The sequence below is a fragment of the Leishmania martiniquensis genome, chromosome 32, assembly GCF_017916325.1.
Source record: "Leishmania martiniquensis isolate LSCM1 chromosome 32, whole genome shotgun sequence".
Taxonomy (NCBI): domain Eukaryota; phylum Euglenozoa; class Kinetoplastea; order Trypanosomatida; family Trypanosomatidae; genus Leishmania; species Leishmania martiniquensis.
In genome coordinates, this window is record NC_090167.1 from 670,498 (window position 1) to 687,753 (window position 17,256).

The 17,256-nt window shown below is 57.5% G+C and overlaps 5 protein-coding genes across 5 annotated transcripts; all 5 read right to left on the reverse strand.

The window, feature by feature from the left end:
• Positions 1-1,160: 1,160 nt before the first annotated feature.
• LSCM1_01817 (uncharacterized protein) lies at positions 1,161-3,500 on the reverse strand (the record flags this gene model as incomplete). Its single annotated transcript, XM_067319417.1, has 1 exon — positions 1,161-3,500. One exon carries the CDS (start codon positions 3,498-3,500, stop codon positions 1,161-1,163), a length of 2,340 nt encoding a protein of 779 aa, XP_067175966.1.
• Positions 3,501-4,669: 1,169 nt separating this feature from the next.
• On the reverse strand, positions 4,670-6,664 carry LSCM1_01818 (uncharacterized protein; the record flags this gene model as incomplete). Its single annotated transcript, XM_067319418.1, has 1 exon — positions 4,670-6,664. One exon carries the CDS (start codon positions 6,662-6,664, stop codon positions 4,670-4,672), a length of 1,995 nt encoding a protein of 664 aa, XP_067175967.1.
• A 1,657-nt stretch (positions 6,665-8,321) lies between these two features.
• On the reverse strand, positions 8,322-10,499 carry LSCM1_01819 (uncharacterized protein; the record flags this gene model as incomplete). Its single annotated transcript, XM_067319419.1, has 1 exon — positions 8,322-10,499. One exon carries the CDS (start codon positions 10,497-10,499, stop codon positions 8,322-8,324), a length of 2,178 nt encoding a protein of 725 aa, XP_067175968.1.
• Positions 10,500-11,915: 1,416 nt separating this feature from the next.
• On the reverse strand, positions 11,916-12,887 carry LSCM1_01820 (uncharacterized protein; the record flags this gene model as incomplete). The annotated part of the gene is made up of 1 exon (XM_067319420.1): positions 11,916-12,887. One exon carries the CDS (start codon positions 12,885-12,887, stop codon positions 11,916-11,918), a length of 972 nt encoding a protein of 323 aa, XP_067175969.1.
• Positions 12,888-16,701: 3,814 nt separating this feature from the next.
• Positions 16,702-17,091, reverse strand: LSCM1_01821 (uncharacterized protein; the record flags this gene model as incomplete). The annotated part of the gene is made up of 1 exon (XM_067319421.1): positions 16,702-17,091. The coding sequence occupies one exon, from the start codon at positions 17,089-17,091 to the stop codon at positions 16,702-16,704; it is 390 nt and encodes a 129-aa protein (XP_067175970.1).
• Positions 17,092-17,256: the final 165 nt, after the last annotated feature.

A 17,256-nucleotide genomic window follows, 5' to 3' on the forward strand; every position in this document is an offset into this window, starting at 1 on the left:
GGGAGAGGAGGGGGGCTGAGAGAGCGTTGACCCTTGTAGGCGGGTGCTTTCACTTGTTGGACAGCCTCTCGATCAGCTTTGCCGACCATGTGCAGATGGACAGGGAGCTGATGCAGGGCAGTGTCGACAACGCGGTGAGGCGCCGGAGCGTCCAACCCGATGGATACCTGACACTCCATGGGAACTGTTTTGCACCATGAGGCCATCAGGTTCGCACATCACACAGTATGAGAGAGCAGAGGCCCCACTCTGTTGACCTTTTCACGCTGACTTCCCACGCGGCGAATCTTCCATCACGCATACACCCATGGCAAGTTATGAACAATAGTTCTTAGTGCGGCGAGTTGGCCGACTCCTCTCACCCCCGTCCCTTCCGCGTACTACGTAAGCTGAAGAACACGAAGTGCCCACTAAAGAAGGCCGGTGAAACTCAAAATTTACTGAAGCGGGAGCGAATACGCCGGTGGGAAAATGACAAAAGAGGCGGACGCCAAGTGTCAATGAGAGGGGAGCAGACGTGCGTCTCCTACCCAAAACACTTCTTCGCCCGAAGCCGAGCAGGAACGCAGAGGGCGGCAGCGGCGACAAGACGAGACTGCTGTATGTGCGTAAGTCTTCAGCAAGGGTTACCCACCCGTGCACAGTCACACAAGCACGCGCACAAAAACACGACCTCTGCAGCCACTCTCCAAGTCGTCCTCATTGTGTGCCCCCCTCCCCCCACACACACAAAAAAAATGAGCAGCGCCCATACGGGTGCAGAATATTTCCCTATGTCTGGGGTAGGAGGAGGGGGAAAGGTTTGTCTATGAAAGTCCCCGCGAAAACGTCAGGAGTGCGCACGCATACGGACAAGGCGACTCAATGGAGCACATCATCGAAGGGAAAGGCGTTGCGGGAGCACGCGCAGGCAGTGGTGTGAAGGGCAGTCAGCGAATGCACACCTGCACCGAACCGGCCCCCCCCTCGCACTCTTGTAGGTGACCTAAGCAGCCCACGTCTCCATCGCAAGTCGATCACGCCCGATGGCAGCAGCCGCAGCAGTCTTCGTGCCATTTCCGTGCTCCTCCTCGTCGACGCTCGCAGGTAGAGTGTACAGTTGCTTATACATATTGGCCATTTTCCGCGCCACGCCGTGGTGACAAACCGCTGGGTGGCGCCTAGTTCGATACGATGCGCTGAATCGGATGGCGGATGCTAGGCTTCCTTGGCGTGCCTACTTTGGCGCCGTGGCGGGCACTGAGGCCGGTGGTGGGGCTCGACCCCGACCCTAGGGATGTGTTCGTGCCGAGACTTGTTTCGTGGATGTCCATCGACGCCGTCATCAAACGCTTCTGCGTCACCGGAATCTCCATCAGCAACGGGGCATCGGGCAACCGAGAGACGCGCTCCAGCTGGCGTTCTGCTGTGGACGCCAGCTCGATAAAATCGCATGCGAACAACGCGTGTTGCTGCGTGTGGCGAAGAGCCTGGAAGAGTGCCGATTGCCGCAGCTCCACAAAGGACGCTACGAGCGAAACCAGGTGCTGCTGCTGGTCGCGGTACTGCTGCAGCAGTGCCGCGTCGGCGTCCCTTTGCCTATTGTTCGGTGGGGTCGAAAGCGCATAGGCTCCAGTGTGGGTGCCATCTGTGATGCCCGGCGGCGTCCGAAGCTCCTCTGTTCCCGGCTCGGGAAACTGTGTAGCGGCGCCGCGCCGGCGTCCATCGCTGTACTTCCTGATGTGGGCCGCCAGGAAGGACAGGATGCTGGATATGCACACCGCCTCTTCATCATCCACGAACGACAGCTTTTCCTCTTCGTTATCCGTGAGCATGAGCAGCTTGGCAGAGAGCGACGAGGACGGAATACGCTCCGGCGTCAACGCATCAGCCTCCCTGCTGCCTATCTCGGTGGACTTGTGCACTTTTCGAGAGGAGTCGCCGAAGGGCCCCTCGACATAGGCTACAGTGGAGCCTCTCCACTCAAAATGGAACTCGGGGTCGACCGCAGTGCAATGTTGAAGGAGATGCAGCACGTCTCGAGGAAGACTGGGGATGAGGTCCACCACTCCCTCCTTGTCTGGCAGTCTCACGGTCTCTTCAACGAGATTACCTTCAGCTCGGGAGCTGCTCTTCACTCTATCAACGAGCTGCGCCACAGTCGCAGCGCCGCAACGGTCTCGCACCGTCAACGCTCTACGTACCATCAAGGGCAGCTCTGAAAGGTATGTATATAGGCACATCCATGCACGCTCGTTACACGCATCCTGCGCCACGTCGTCCACAAGTTGGCGCAGCTGCTGCTCGAGCTGCTGCAGAAAGTATCGTGGGATCACAACAGGCTCTGCATTTTGCCGTGGGAATGGTTGACTGTCTTTGCACGCAAGCGTATCTGCATGAACGGCAATGCCGGCCGACGCCGCGCCCTCTTGCACCGGCGTCCAACCAAGGTCCGCACAGTTGATTGTCGTGGAGTCATTCGCATCTTCGCCGGCAGGTATAATAGGGCTCATCATGGCTGCTGCAAGCCAGCGATCTGGGGTCCCACTCGCAGCGGTCTTCACACCGTCTCTCCCCACGTGCGTCTCCGTCTGCGTACCACGGTCTTCGCAAAACCACCGCGGATTCGTCTGAGTCGTGGTAACACGCAAGCTTATCGGCGCGCATACTGAGCTCACCTGCGCCCTTCCGAGCCCCCAACCCGCTTGCGGCGACGCGCTGCAGTCAACTTTTGCTTCCCGCCTCACATGAGCCCCATCAAAACACACGCTCTCGTCCCCCACGGGTGGAGAGAGGCGAGGCGACATCCATCCAGCCACGTTCGTGGCCGCCGAGTACGCTTTCTCCGCCCCTCTTGTTGACTCTGCAACGGCGGCGGCGAGAGCAGGCGCCGGGCACGGAGCCTGGCTCCCCACGGTGGCCGCGTTTGAGGCGCTGCGGTAGTACGCGCCCTCCTCACAGCTGCCACTGCCCCCGTTCACGCGGTACCCAGAGCTCGAAACGACACGGCGGGGGGCGTGGATGCCGGCAAGTTCGCTGTGCCCGGGGTCCTGGAGCGCGCTTGCCGTGCCCAGAGCCCGCTTGTGTTGCGCCACAGCCTCCACAGTAAGCCTTGGCGCTGAGGATGCGTCGGCCCCCTCCATGCGGCTGACGGCACCGTCTCCCCCCATACCGCCGTTGCGGGAGTAGGGATGATGGCGATGCGCGTGCGCTTGCGAGAGGTCACGACCCTTCGCGCCGTGGGAGCGTTCGATTGCTGTGGCCGTCGCTGGTGCAGCGCTATTGTGTGTGTTGTTGTTTAGGTGGGCAATGCGAGGCCGACTCGAGCTGCGACTGCGAGCGGCAGCGGGTCCGTGGCTTGCTGAGCGGGCCGCTGTGCCCGCGCGCGACGCCGAGGAGGAGGTGCGGCGCCGGTGACGCGAGGGAGTGGTCGCCTTCTGAAGCACCATCACCGTCCCCACTAGTAGCGTCACGCAGGAGACAAAGAGCAACGTCTCCCTGTACTTTACCACCGTCTGCATGGTTCAGTTTGTTTGGGAAACTGAAGGCAAGATGGGGGCAGGGGCGACAAGGCACACAAACGGAGAGGGCGCCCACGCGAATGATACGGATGTATATGCTGCGAAGGGAAAGAGGAGGCGGGAGATGTTGGGCACCACCGTGTGTGTGTGCGAGTGCTCTATGATGCTTCTCTTTCGAGCCCGCCGGCTACAGAAGGACAGTGCCGCGAAGGGCCTCAAGGCAACCCAACTTTGGCAAGGCTGTCAACAGCAGCAGAAAGAAGAGAGTAGACCCAAAGAAGAGGATGCGGGGCGCAGACTTCAACACGGCACCGCTGCCACGACAGGCGCCTTCTTAGCGAGAGGACAGCAAAGGATTCTGTGCCGCAAGGAAACTTCCGGCGTCCCTGGGCGTTGTGGGAGGACTGAGCGGGCACTACAGTGTACCAAGGCGGGCGAGTGACACTGCTTCTGTGGATTTGGTGTGCGCAGGCGGGTGCTCGCGGTTGGTGATCCTCAGACACGTCGCAGCGCCCTCCTCCCTCTCACCGCTTGATCTTCCGCTTAGAAGTCGTCGCTCGTGTAAGCGCCCTCAGCTGGATTTGCAGCGCGTACTCACGATGAGTGAGCCGCACGCCAGGTGAGACAAAGAGCAATCACAGAAGTGAGGGACGCCGCAGGGCCCCAAACTGCGGAGATAGGGAAAGTGACGACGAAGATAGACAGAGTGAGCAAGCGGCACATAGTGTGCTTGCGCTTTCGCTACAACTCAACGAGGTGACAACAACGAAAAAAGAAAGAGAGAGAGAAGGGCGGAACGTTGCTGCCTTTCCTCGAGGCAATGGAGAGCGACGCTCACCTGCTATCATGTGTGTGGGCGTCAGTTGAACAGAGATGCGCCACAGGTTCAGGTGTTCTTGTGCGTACTCATGGCGCGTCGGCCGCGTATCATTTTGTGGCTCTGTTGTGGTTACGAGACCGACTTATCCCTCTGTTGCACGTGAGAACGAGAGGAACAGTTAGGCAGAGCCCACGTATAGAACCGCTCCCTTCCCTGCGTGATACACGCTGACTAAAAGAATCTGTGAAAGACTCATACTTGCACCCGCATGCGCAGTTCACAGAAATAGGGAGCGACATACAGCATCCCACACATTCCAAATACAGGCCCTTCCCTTTCCCTTCCTCCCTCAGAGAGCGGCAAGGCGCGGGTGCAGCACAGATGACAGTCGCTGCAGCGCAATACCGCTTGCCACTTGCGAAGGAAGACCGCGGTGGCCATGCCCACGATCACTCGCTCCGACCATGGCTCTTTCCGCGCGTTCGCCGAAGTGAACGCCTTCCGGAAGAACGGTGAGAACGCCTGTGCACAGCCCCATCAGCCCGGGGTGTGGCAGTCTTCCCTCCTGGGGTATAAGCAGGACCAGCCCGCCACCCGCTGCCTCTCGCAGACTCGCCGCGCTGTCGCAGAGAGAGCGGACCTGCCCGCGGGCCTTCATTCGTCGAAATGCTTGCAGCGACGCCGGATGGGATGCCGCGGCGTCGACGTCGCAGCCACCGCGTTGTGGCCTTGAATCAAGGGCTGATGCATACAAAAAGTCGTGTCCGCAGTCGAGCAGCCACCAGCTTCGCGGAGCATTCGACTTGTACTTTGCCTCGACTCTGGCGCGTATCTCAGCCGCCCAAGCACACGTGATGCCATCAGCCATCGCGTCGCTCGATGGCGCCGCGGATGGTGGGTCAGGTAACGCGCCGAGGTGCATCGGTGGGGTGTAGTGGTAGGAGCCGACGGCGCCGACGACATTGACCTTGCGCCGGCCAACGTAGAAGACGTAGTCCACCAGGAAGGCGTTTGCACTTCGAATGAGGCCGCCGAAGTTGCGTTGGTCGTACTCGTTTTCATAGAGGACAGAGAGGCCAAAGGAGGCGGCCAGCGACGTCGACGACCCGCTCGCCTCCGAGCTTCCCTGGCGTGAGGCGCTGTCACCGACAGATTGTCCCACGCTGTATTGCAGCAGTGCCTGCCGATATAGGCGCTGCTGGTGCTGTATTTCTTCGGAGCTGCGCTGATAAAAAGCTGGATGGAGAGGGCGCCGGTCCACGCGGGGGGTCGTGTTCACAGCCGCGCCGGCAACAGGTGCATGCGGCCAAGTAGGCTGTGCGTCCGCGGCAGCTAGGGCGCCCTCATGGCCGGTACTCTCAGGGGTTGGAAGGGCCCTGGAGAAGGCTGACTGATACTCCTGTAGACGGTGCCGCAGCCCATCTAGCTCGCTGGAAGGGGAGCCGCTATCAGCTGGTGTTCCACCGGCAGTGGAGGACGTGGCAGTGTCTCCTGTGAACACCTCGCGGGCCTCTGGACACGCAGCGTCCATGTAGCAGTAGAAGAGCGCTATACCCAGGGATGTGACGACGTTGAGGGAGCTGATAGTGCCAAACTGCGGAACGTAGACCACCATATCCGTGACAGGCGCCAGCGTTCGCGCGGAGATGCCAGCAGAAGTTGGGTCACGCGTGTGATCGCAGAGCGAGACGCGAGGTGTGCCCCCCTTGACTCGCAAGAGGCTCCGCCGAACCCCCCCGTTTTCGTGCCCGACAACGAGCCGAATGCCACCGCCGCTTCGACTCAATGCCGCGGGAAGTCGTGTGTGCATCAAGCTCTGTGCGCGATCGGCAAAGTTCTCGAGCGCCACTAGTGGACACTCCACAGCCGACGCGGGCCCAATTTCGACGCCGTTGCGACAAGAGGAAGAGAGCTCTGAAAAGTACACGTCCTCGCCAAACAGGGCTATGCCATCGAACGGATGAGACACAGACGCGCACGACTCCTTGCGCAAATGCGCTACCGCTTTCAAGTCCAGCACATCCTCTTCCTGTGACTCGCTCGTGGAGAAATCATCGGGGGTGGGCTCTCGTACCTGCACGTGCTCGATCATCTCCCACGAAGACGCCGTCAGGAATGTCGGCGGTGACGCTGTTTGAAAATACAGGCATGTGCGTATGCTATTCGTGGCATTAAAGGCACTATGACACCCTTCCAAGCCCACCTTCACGTACGTCAGTGCGCCGCCAAGGTCTGTCCATTTCGGCAGGCATCGCGACCACCTCGTGAGCGGGTTGATGGCGAGCGGGATTAGCTTTCTGGTCGCATGCTGGGTTTGCTTTTGAAGCCACACGGATGGCAGCATCCTGCCCGATGGCAACCTGTGTAGTGCAGCGTGCGTTACAGATATCAATGGTGCCGTATTCAGTCGAGCGCATGGCAGTGGATGAGAAGTGGTCAACGCCCCTTGTGTGAAAAAGACACAGAAGGGCTTTTACAAGAGACATCAGGCGAAGGAGAGGCTAGGCACACCCGGCAGCAGACGTCGCTCGCGCGAGCCCAGCAGGCCGGGCAAACGATTACATGGTGCCTGTTGAGGGGTCACTTGACGGCAATGATGAGCGGCTTCTCTCACTCTCCCTGTTATCGGCCAGCCCTACCACCCGTACGTGCGCCGCCCCCTTCCCTCTAATGGCAGCGCAGGAGCCCCCTAAATGCATACAAACGCACATACGCACACATACAAACATATATATATATATGTGTGTGTATGTATAGGTGTATCCCTTCTATTTCTTTTTGTCCTTTCTCGTGAAGCACGCGCGGCATCGACGCAAGGCAAGCATTGTGACTGTCGACCTCGATTCATCTGCGTGCCAGAACAAGCAGCGACCAGCAAAAACGTCTCGTGGGACGGCTTCACCCTACTCACGCCAGAAGGGCCCTCGCAGGTCGCCCTTGAAGTGCTCGGTTCATTTTCGTATACGTCTCCCATTCCTTTGACTACCGCTCACACCACACGCATGAAGGGCAAGTGAGCAGCAATTAGAAGATGGCGCAGCAGGCAAGCAAGAGCGCATGCCGCCTGTTAGCGTCGTCGAAGCAGCGCTCTCGCTAAGATCAATACGCAGGCTTTTATACATATCTATAAGGCGGCGAGGGCACATACACATGCGTGCGCGCTCGTATGTGTGACCTGTATCCCAAGCGGCGTACCGCGACCGCATCATCATCAAGCTGAGAGGCGGAGATCAAAAGAAGACATACGAGGAGATGAAAAGAGCGATTGATTGATGCGTATAGGTGAACTTGAGGCCAGTCAGTAAGAGTGTACTGACTCATGTTCACGCGAGAAAGGCTCGCGGATGCACATGCGACAATGCATGTGTACACATCAGCTGTGCTCCCCCCTCCCCCTATCCTTGGCTGAATGCTGCGCATCCTCAAGTGGGCGGCCTTTGTAGGGCTCGGTGTACAGCTGCTCGCAGCAGACCCCGTGGGCCTTGCCGCAGCGATTCGAAGCGTAGAGAGGGGGGAGGGGTACGGTGTGGCGCAGCCTTCACACACGTACGCCTCTGAGATGCACTTTGGCTTTTGCTCCCCTTTGGCCTCCGGCGTGGGCACACCTCTGTTGCGCGGCAGGAAAGGCCGACACTTACCCACAGAGAAAGAGAGAGACGCGTCTGCCACACCGCAGATCCTTTTGGGGGGCCTCACACCCGCATGGGCGCCTACTGCAGCCGCCCCCCTCAGCGCCACCGCCACAGTCATGCAGCCGCAGGTACGATACTGTACCCTTTCGTTCATGATACGTTCTATCCTCTCTCCTCGTCGAAAGCTGTTGGGAAACACAGAAAATAGAAACGGTCGGCTCGCACGAATCCTCAGCAACCCGCCCATGCGTGAAGGAGGCGACGAATAGTAGAGAGGGGAGAAGGTATGCGACAAGCACAGGGCTCGTGCGATTATATGCATGACCTGCCAACGTCCTCCAGCGCCCCTGTTCTTGCGGTGGGAAAAGTCTATGCGTTGTATATGTGCAGGATGCCACAGGTGACACCGTTCGCAGACGTGGCCCCGCGCCGCAGCACCAGCTCCGTGTTAGGAATCGTCACCTCCGCCACGCGAAGTTGAAACTTGGGCGACGAGCGCGCCGACCACACCTCCTGATTAACGACAAGGACACCCGACGCACTTGCCGTATTGTCGAGATCGGTGCCGTCGACATCTTCGCTTTGGTGCGTGACGGTGGCAAACTGCGGGCGGGTAGAGGGAAGAAACAGAATGTGCGGGAAATACTCTATCTTCGGTGAGGTCGTCGTCGTTACTGCCTTCACTGCACCCGCGAGCGTCGTTGCTGCATCCCACTCCTCATTCTCATTGCCCACCCCCTCCAGCTTTATGCGCTTCGTCTTGTGCTGCAAACATTCTTCCATGGTGGTGGAAGGTTGTTCCGAAACATGGCGCACGGCCTCCCAACCATGACAGGCACTGGAACTCCACGCGCTCACCGTGACGTCACCGCCGTCAGCATCACCACCACGACTGCCTGCGGCAGCGCTGTCGGCTGGCAACGCAGCACCAGTAGGCTTCATCTCGCGTAGCTCGTTCTGCGACGGCATGTAGTCTATTCGCAGCTGGGAAAGATGCTTCAGATCCACCGTCGCCAAAGGAAAACTGTAGAGCGGGGTGTACAGCCGCCCGTTCACCAATGCCTCTACGACGCGCCGGAGGCTACCCTCGGCGGTTGGCCACCGCTCGACCATGCGCTCACGCATGTCACCCACAACGTCCTCGTTGCACACGCTCACGTGCACCCCATTCACCGACAGGCGGCACGGGTTCGAGCGAATGAGAATGTCCTCCGTGTCGGCGATCGCGTACATGGTGGTAGGCAGCACGGGGATTTGGGTAACGTCCCCTCTGTGCGACACGAGCAGCACCTTCATGTGGGGCACCAGCGGTCGAGTGTCGTAGTAGCTCCTCAGCGTCTCCTCCAGAGTGTCCACGAAGCTTTCCATAATCTCGTTAAAGGTGGCGCCAAGCGAAGGCAGAAGCCCACGCTCAAAGTCATTGGAGAAGGGGGGAATAAAAGGGCCGCCGACGATGAGCACGTCCGCACCACGGTGCAGGGCTTGCAAGGCGACCGTGCGCAGCAGCCCGGCCACGTCGCGCCGTGGAAACGGCCCACTGCAGAAGTGGATGCGCACGGCACCGCTGAGGCCATCAGCGAGGTTGCCCCCTCCAGTATTCGACGCCGTCGGATCGCAGAGCAGAGGTCGGTCCGCTCGCCATGGCAGCATTGGCCGTGATGGAAGGACAAACTCACGTACAAGAACGCCGGTGAGCACGCCCCGGAAACTGCGCTGAAACGGTTCACCAATGATGCCGACTGCCATCCCTGGATAGAGACCTGTGAACGTTGACACCTGCCGCGTGTAAAGGGAAAGGCGCGTGCCATCGCAGACAGCCTCCTCCTCCGCCCCATTTTCGATCCCTGAGGTATCCTTTCTGGCCTCACTCATCGCCGGCGCCGCGGCTACGTGGGTAGAAAAACGGGCGGGGCAGCTCTCCGGCCCACCCAGGGTCGGCTCAGAGAAGCTGCCATGCGATGCACCTTTCAGGAGTACAAACGACGCGTCTGCCGCGCGATCGGACTGCGCCATTGCGTGCAGCGCACCCATGTAGCATTCATCGTCATCGATGTCCCGCACCACGTGGAACTCCCACGGTGCCTGCTGAGCCGCCACACGTACTGACGATGGATCCTGCACCTGTGTGAGAATGCCAACAGCGCGGAAAAGGGGTCCACCGGAAGCGACCGGTGCACCACATGCCGGGGGCGGTATCGCGTCTGCGTCATCATCATCCTGTGGCTCTGGCTTCACCACTGCTCCTAGATCAACGCCGTCCTGCTGAGTCTTCAACAGGCCTCTCCAGAGAGGCACACAGTGTAGCATCTCCTTGTAGTAGCCGATGACCTGACTTCGAATCGTCCGCGACGTCCGATCTTGGAGGCCGCAGTAGGAGGAGCGCCTGAAGTTAGCGGTGTTGCGCGCCTCCACCGTGACCAGAGCAGAACTGCCGGCGGAGCGCTGCTGTGGCGTGAACCGCACCTTTTCTAGATGCGCCGGTGGGTGCTCGAAGCCGAGGAGCAGATGCAAGTTGGCCGCGGCCTTCCAGCTGCCCTCTACCTGCATGGCGCCTCAGAGAATTGCGTTACGGAAAGGAAAAAGGCAGCGATGACTACACAGCTGAGACGGCGATGCGCCAACAGCAGCTGACTCAAAGGAATCGAACTCAAACAGAGCGATCCCGCCGAAATTGGTAAGTACGCGCGTCTCTTCTAAAAGGTGTTGGACACATGAATGGCACGACCAAGAAAAAAAGAAGAGTGGAGGGTGGGAAAGGCTGTGTTGTGTAGGGGCCGCTGGCGTCAAGGGACGGGCCGACGCAAGCAGAGCCGGGCATGTCACACCCGCATACAAGAGGGAGAAGCGCAAAAGGGCTCCAGGAAAGCTTTCGCTCACGCGCGCAGCTTCACGCCACAAGCGTCGAAGGCTAGTGCCGTGGTAAAGCGAGCCGAGGAGCCGGCCCTGCATGAAGGAAACAATTGGCCATCCTTCTCTTCCGTGCACGGGAAGACGACGCAATGCGCGCGATAGGCATAATCCACTGGTCTCGGGCCGACCAGCTAGATGGCATACGCCGTCCGTCTCTTGGCTCTTGTGAGGGTGGGCTAGCTCTTGCTGTATTGATCTGTTACCGCTTCTGTTTTTTCTTCTTCGTTGTCCCCTAAACGCCTTTTCGCGTCCATAAGCACCGTGGCAAAGGCAAATAAGACGAACGGTGCCGCTCAGGTGAAAGACAGAGAGAAGGTTGAGGAGGAGGAGGGGTTGGCGGGGATGGGTGGGTCGTGGGAAGACGAAAAAAAAAGCTCCTTGACCCACAGGAGAACGCAACTTCGAGGAGTGCCGAGGACCGATACACAGGCTGCTTGTTTCCCCTCCACGCCAGCCCTCCTCTCTTCACCAGAGAACAGGGTTTTCGTCTTCGCTCTGTCGCGCGCTCTCTGATTGTGTCCGCAGCGACGAAGCAAGAACACAAACTGAGCGCATAGGAAAAGGCTGGGGGGGGTATTGGAAGAGTATCGACGCGACGATGAGAATGGGTCGTGCAGAAGCGGCAAACTGATAGAGTCGCTCAATTAGGCGAGCAGTGAAGTGTGAAAGGAGTGCGGAGTGGAAAGCCGAGGAGGCGGAGCCGGGGGGCTCAGGAACTCAACACCGGTATGCGCATGCTGCTCTTTTTTTTTATCTCCAGTGCGCAAGGAGAATCCAATGTCGCTTTTTTCCACCTGTTCTTAGCTTCCACCCTCGAGCAATCGGAGCAACTGTACGCCGGCTCGCCAAGCGAACTCCTTTATTCCCCCTACTCAGCCTCCACCACCCCCTCGAGCGCCCTCTGCCTTACCACCGTCCACATAGCCGGTGGACGTGCCTCGCTCTGCTTCAGACTTAGGTGCCGCGCCGCCTGCCGTGGTGCAGACAGGAGAATCCCTACAGCTATAGCATCGCTGAGAACAGTATCACCATGAGCCCCATGTTCGTCTGCAACTACTCCTCGATCATGAATGCGCTAATGGCCTCGTCGAGAAAACGCTCCTTGGCGCGGTAAGTTTCACCCCATGTGCCATGCGTCAGAGACGCCTGCTGGATGTAGCGCTCGACGTCGGCAAAGGCGTTCGCCTTGTGGGCAGTGACGGCTGCGAGGTTCGTAAGTGTTGCCTCATCGTTGGATCGGACGGCCAGCGCGTCGAGCAGCGTGCGCTCCGCCGCGTCGTAGTCCTTGATACCCATATGGGCCAGGGCCATGAGGTTAGACACCATGACGCTCTGGCCACACCGAAGCTGCACCTCTTTAAAAGCAGAGATGGCCGCATTGTAGTTGGCCACATTCACATCGGCTGCCGCCTGATGCAGAGCAACTATGCCGCTGTACAGTATTGTCGCGATGGCCTCGCTATCGACATGCTCCATGCGCTTCACCTCCTTTGCCGCTTCATCTGGCCGATTCAAACGCAGTAGCGCCTCTGCGGCTATGCCGTGCAGTTCCACCGTGTAGCGTATCGCCAGCGCTTCCTCGGGATTGGGCAACTCGCCGAGCCATTTCTTTGCCAGCGTTAGGGCCCCAAGGACGTCCTGCTGGTGCAGCAGGGCCGCGGCAGCAAAAACAGCTTTGTAGACAGTGTCCGCCACCACCTTTTCTGCGTCGCTCCGCAGGCGCTGCATCGCATTCGAAGCCGGCTCGGAGAGAGCGCCCAAGTCGCGCATAGCGGACACCAGCTCAGCCCACGTGCGGATCGTCACCAGCAGCGGGTGGCTCTCCGAGCGCAGCTGAGTTATGACGGCAGCCACTTGGCCCAGCCCAATCTGACTCAGAGCGACCAAAGCATTTTTTTCCGTCTGGAAGGCGGTGACATCCGCCGGTTTACTCGACGTAGGACGCGCCGTGCTAGCATCAGCGATTGCCTGGTGGTAGTTGCCCACGGTGAGGGCGTTTCGCACATCGAAGAGGGCGTCCGCCATGTTCCTCAGTCCCTTGTTTCTTCTTTCTCTCTTGCTGTCCTCGTACGGCACGATAAGCGTTCGGCGCTCTCCCTTTTTCTTTGCCTTATGTGACGCTTAGCACCTGTAAGTAGTGATCTGTGGGCTTGTTCTTGGCGTATGTGTATCTGTGCGCGTAGGGCGAGAGAGGAAAGAGGGGTAGCACGTTTGTAGCAACGATGCGACGGAATCCACCGACAGGGACGATTGCGGCACACGAAAGCGCAGAATGCTGGAGGGGTAAAGAAACACAGCAATAGGAAGCCGCTGTGGAGAGAAATGAGGGCTGTTGTATGTGTGTGTGTGTGTCTGTGGGAGGAGAAGGGGGGCGAAATCGCTTTCTCTTGAGGGCAAGAAGATGTCCAATCACTCTTTTATGCGCCTTGTCCAAAGGTGAGCAAGAGCCCGCGGGTGCGTGAAAGAGCCGTTGGAAATGAGAGATGAAGGAAACTGCGAGCAATGTACACGGAAAGGTGGGCCAAGGTGCATGAATGCATATATCGGCTTGTGTGTGTGCGTGTACGCGCGGGACAATCATGCAACGGCGTATGTGTTCGAAAACAGCGACGCAAGCCAAGAGTAAGCACAAAAGGGGGAAATCGTGAAGAGCAAAATGGGCGGAAGAGAAGATGGAACGTGTTGAGCGGCGGGGGTGGCGCTCGTAGCAGCGGCGAAGGACTGCGCGGAGGTGCCACTCCACCAACCTCGCGCAGCTGTCACTTTACCTCAACATCAGATCGCTTCTGCTGTGCTTGATTGGAGAAGGGAAGTGGTCCGGGGCACACCGAGTGCGACGATCAAACGCTACTCCGTAGAAGAAATCCGTACAGACCGTTTAGAGTCCCGCTGATACACTCGAATATCGGAGCAGGGCCAGAAATGACCAACAGCCCTCCCCTCTCCCTCCCTTCGCGGGTGTGCCCGTCCGCGTTAGTGTGTGCGTGTGTGTGTGTGTGTGTGTGGCGATCACTTTTTTTTTTCGATCCTTATCCATATACTTAACACCAGAAAAAAAGGGGGAACAAAGACGAACAGAGCACCAGACAGAAGGTGCTCCCGTGTGGGGAGTGTGAGTGTATGCCCGCATGCGTCCGCGTATGGGGGTGAGTGCATCCACGAGACAGAGAGCAGATATACATGTATGCACCCGCGGACGTCCTGTGAAGCGCCTTGCCCTCCAGTGGTCCGTCATTCCACACCACGTTGTCTCACGATACCTTTAGCGGGTGTTAAGGATCCTGAGGTGATCCACCCGCTACCGCGTACCGCATGCATATCTGCGTGGACGTCATGGCTCTACAAGAATCACTCACAGTGTGAAAGGTGCATGAACAACGCAGTAGAAGAGCTTCCCGCAGTCCAAAAACGCAGACAAGCACGTCACAAAGGGGGGAAGGTGGCAGTAGCAGCATCAGCTACAGCTAAGGCACTACTCCGCCCAAAACAAAAATTACAACAAGTGACTTAAGCACAATCACCCCAGTAGATTGCCGTGAGCATGTGAGCAATGGGCTTACTCTACCCCGAGAGCGCGGTACTTCTGCGCACAACACCTTCACTCACAAACACGCAGATGTGACCACAGAAAGGCTGTGCAAGGGTGTCAAAAAAGACAGGGGAGGCGGGCTGGAAAGTGTAGCATAGGTGATTGAGGGTGAGGAGAAGAGTGCTCCCTCTGATTGATTCCTGCTCTTTCAGCACCCTCTCTCCTTCTCGAACAAATTGTTTGAGCAAAACAATCAAACACACACACAAAAAAAGCACTGCACGGCATAACAGCCGCACAACAGAAGGGAGACTGAAGAGTAGACAGAAAAGAAAAAAAGAGAACAAAAAAAGAAAAACGCCTCATCTCATTGCAGATATATGGCATGAAAAGAAAAAAGAAGTGAACATATTAACGGAGACGAGGAGGAGGTGCGCGCACGCAGGAAAAAAACACACACAGATGATCAAAGCCTTCCATAGAACAAGAGAGAGGGAGGGGCGACGCCGACGAGGAAACACCAATGCATACAGAGAGTGGGAGGGGGAGAGGGGGAGAGGGAGTAGGTGAAGGTGCACACGTGAACGCGAGAAACATATAGTAATAATAATAAAACATGAAGTTTCCGAGAAGAGCAAAATGCGGCAGGCAAAAAGAAATACAAAACTTAAAAAGGGAAAAGAGAGAAATGAGGGCGCACGACGTGAAGGCTGTCTTCATCTCTGTCTTCTTCTTTCTTTTTTCCCCCTCTTGTTCTTATCGACTCCCTTACTCGGTTACTCTTTAGGACGAGACACCGTCTGCTGCCCCCCCTCCCCCCTCCTTTCCTCTAACCTGTTACAATTACCAACAACAGCAACAGTCGTGACGAAGGATAATAAATAAAAAAAAACTCTGAAGAAACATACGAAGGAGCCATCGGACCACGAAAGCACCCAAACGGAGACGACGCGCACCTACGCACTACCTCTCTTCCATCTGAGCCCTCCCCCCCTCACATACACACACACAGTAGGCACTGCAGCACACACATGAAAGCCTAGACATCGCGATGTCTTGGCGACAAGCGCATGCGCCCTTTCATAACAAAGAAGAAAAATAGAGCTCCCGGGCTGCTCCCAATCTATCACAACACTGCGAAGCAAAGCAGCCACGACGAAAGCAACTCAGAGAATCACATGATAGGGGGAGAGGAGGGAGCGGTTAGACACAGTTCAAAGAAGAAAATGCCCCAAGGCACACAAACACCAGCAACGCCAGTCCTCACAAGAACTACTGTGTATCCATGCGTCCCCGCGCTCTTGAGTCGCCTTGATTGTATCGTACACAACACACTTGGGGAAGGATCGAAGACAAAGATATTGAGAAGAAAGAAAAAAGGGAGAGGGCCACGCTCTGCAGTAAACACTACTTGTTATCCCTGCCGACTTCCTTCCCCTTCATCATCTTTTGTGAGTTCGCCACGCAGGTTTTTTTAGAGAGAGGACGCTCAAAGGGGACTGAAAAGGAGTTGGCACAACAGCGCCAGAGCGTCTTTCGCGCTGGCACTGCTTGAGCATTTCTGGGTCGGTAATTCACTAATATATATATATATATATGCTTCGAGAGCAGTTGACTGAGGCATTACACGAAAGCAAAGAAAACATGAGTGAGATTAATCGCAAGGCCACACAGAAAAAGGTGGCGGCGAGCTGTAGGAGAAGATAAAAAAACGAAAGATAGTGGAGGGTTGAGTTATGTCGTGTGCAAGTGGAGAGGAAGAGGGCTTAGGACAAGACGAAAACGGAAAGAAGCGCTTGAAAATGGACGCTGGCGCGGAACATGAGCGATACTAGTAGATCAGAGACGAGCAGAGGAGAGAAGTTTGCAAAGACAGGCGAGCGCAGAGTACGCCCGCTTCTCTTTTTCTCATCTTGGCCATCCACTCTGTCGGTGACTCTCTCCTCGTCGTTTTTTTCTCTTCGCTGCTCTCCCCCGCCGCACCACAAATCTATCTCTCCCAAGCTGCCTTTGGCGCTCTCGACCTGAACCCTCTCGTCCTTGCTGATGTGAGTCCTTCTCTTTTTTCTGTTGCGCGCTGCCGCGTCTTCCCCGTTTGCCCTTGCGCGTGCTAGGAGGTGGGGGCTCACCGTTCTCTTCTCACCTCGTCGTCAGTGCTCTGCCTCGGGTCACTGCCTGTGTGTCGCCCTGCCACAACACGTGGCGAGGAGATCACAGAGGCGGTGACAGGAGCTTACGCAATCGCGAGCAGAATGAGCAGATTTCGTAGAGAATCGTGAGGGGAGAAGTACCTGTTAGCTGCTATCCTCCCTACTTTGCTCCGTAGCTGTGGTCAGCCGATGCATTGAAGTGAGGGTGCGTCGAGAGCTCCTCTGAGGAGTGCGCAAACGCGCAGTTGGCGCCATACGAGCACGTGCCGCCATTCTCGATGTTCATGCACATCTTTGTCTTGACCTTGCTACGATCGATTCCGCGGCGCTGGCGCTGCGGGACGCGGTAGCTGCACATGGGTTGCTGCATGATGTACTCCGCCGGGAGCTGCCAGTGCGTCGTGCGGGTGTTGTGGTCAATGTAATAGATCTCGCCGTTGGGAGTATACGCCATCTCCCAGCCAGGAGGCATCTGTATCGGTGGCGGAATCATTGCTGCGTAGCCACGGTTATGGGGATTGTATCCACCAGCGTACGAATTCATCTGCATTTTTTTTTCGTATGTGTGTGTGCGTGTGTAGATAGTGAGAGAGAAGAGGAGGAAGGAGGTGAAGAATAAGCAGACGGGATGCAGGAGGAGAGCGAGGGAGCCCACTTACGGAAATGGGACGGGAACAAAGAAAAAAAAATAAACGAGAAGCGGAGCTGCGCAGAC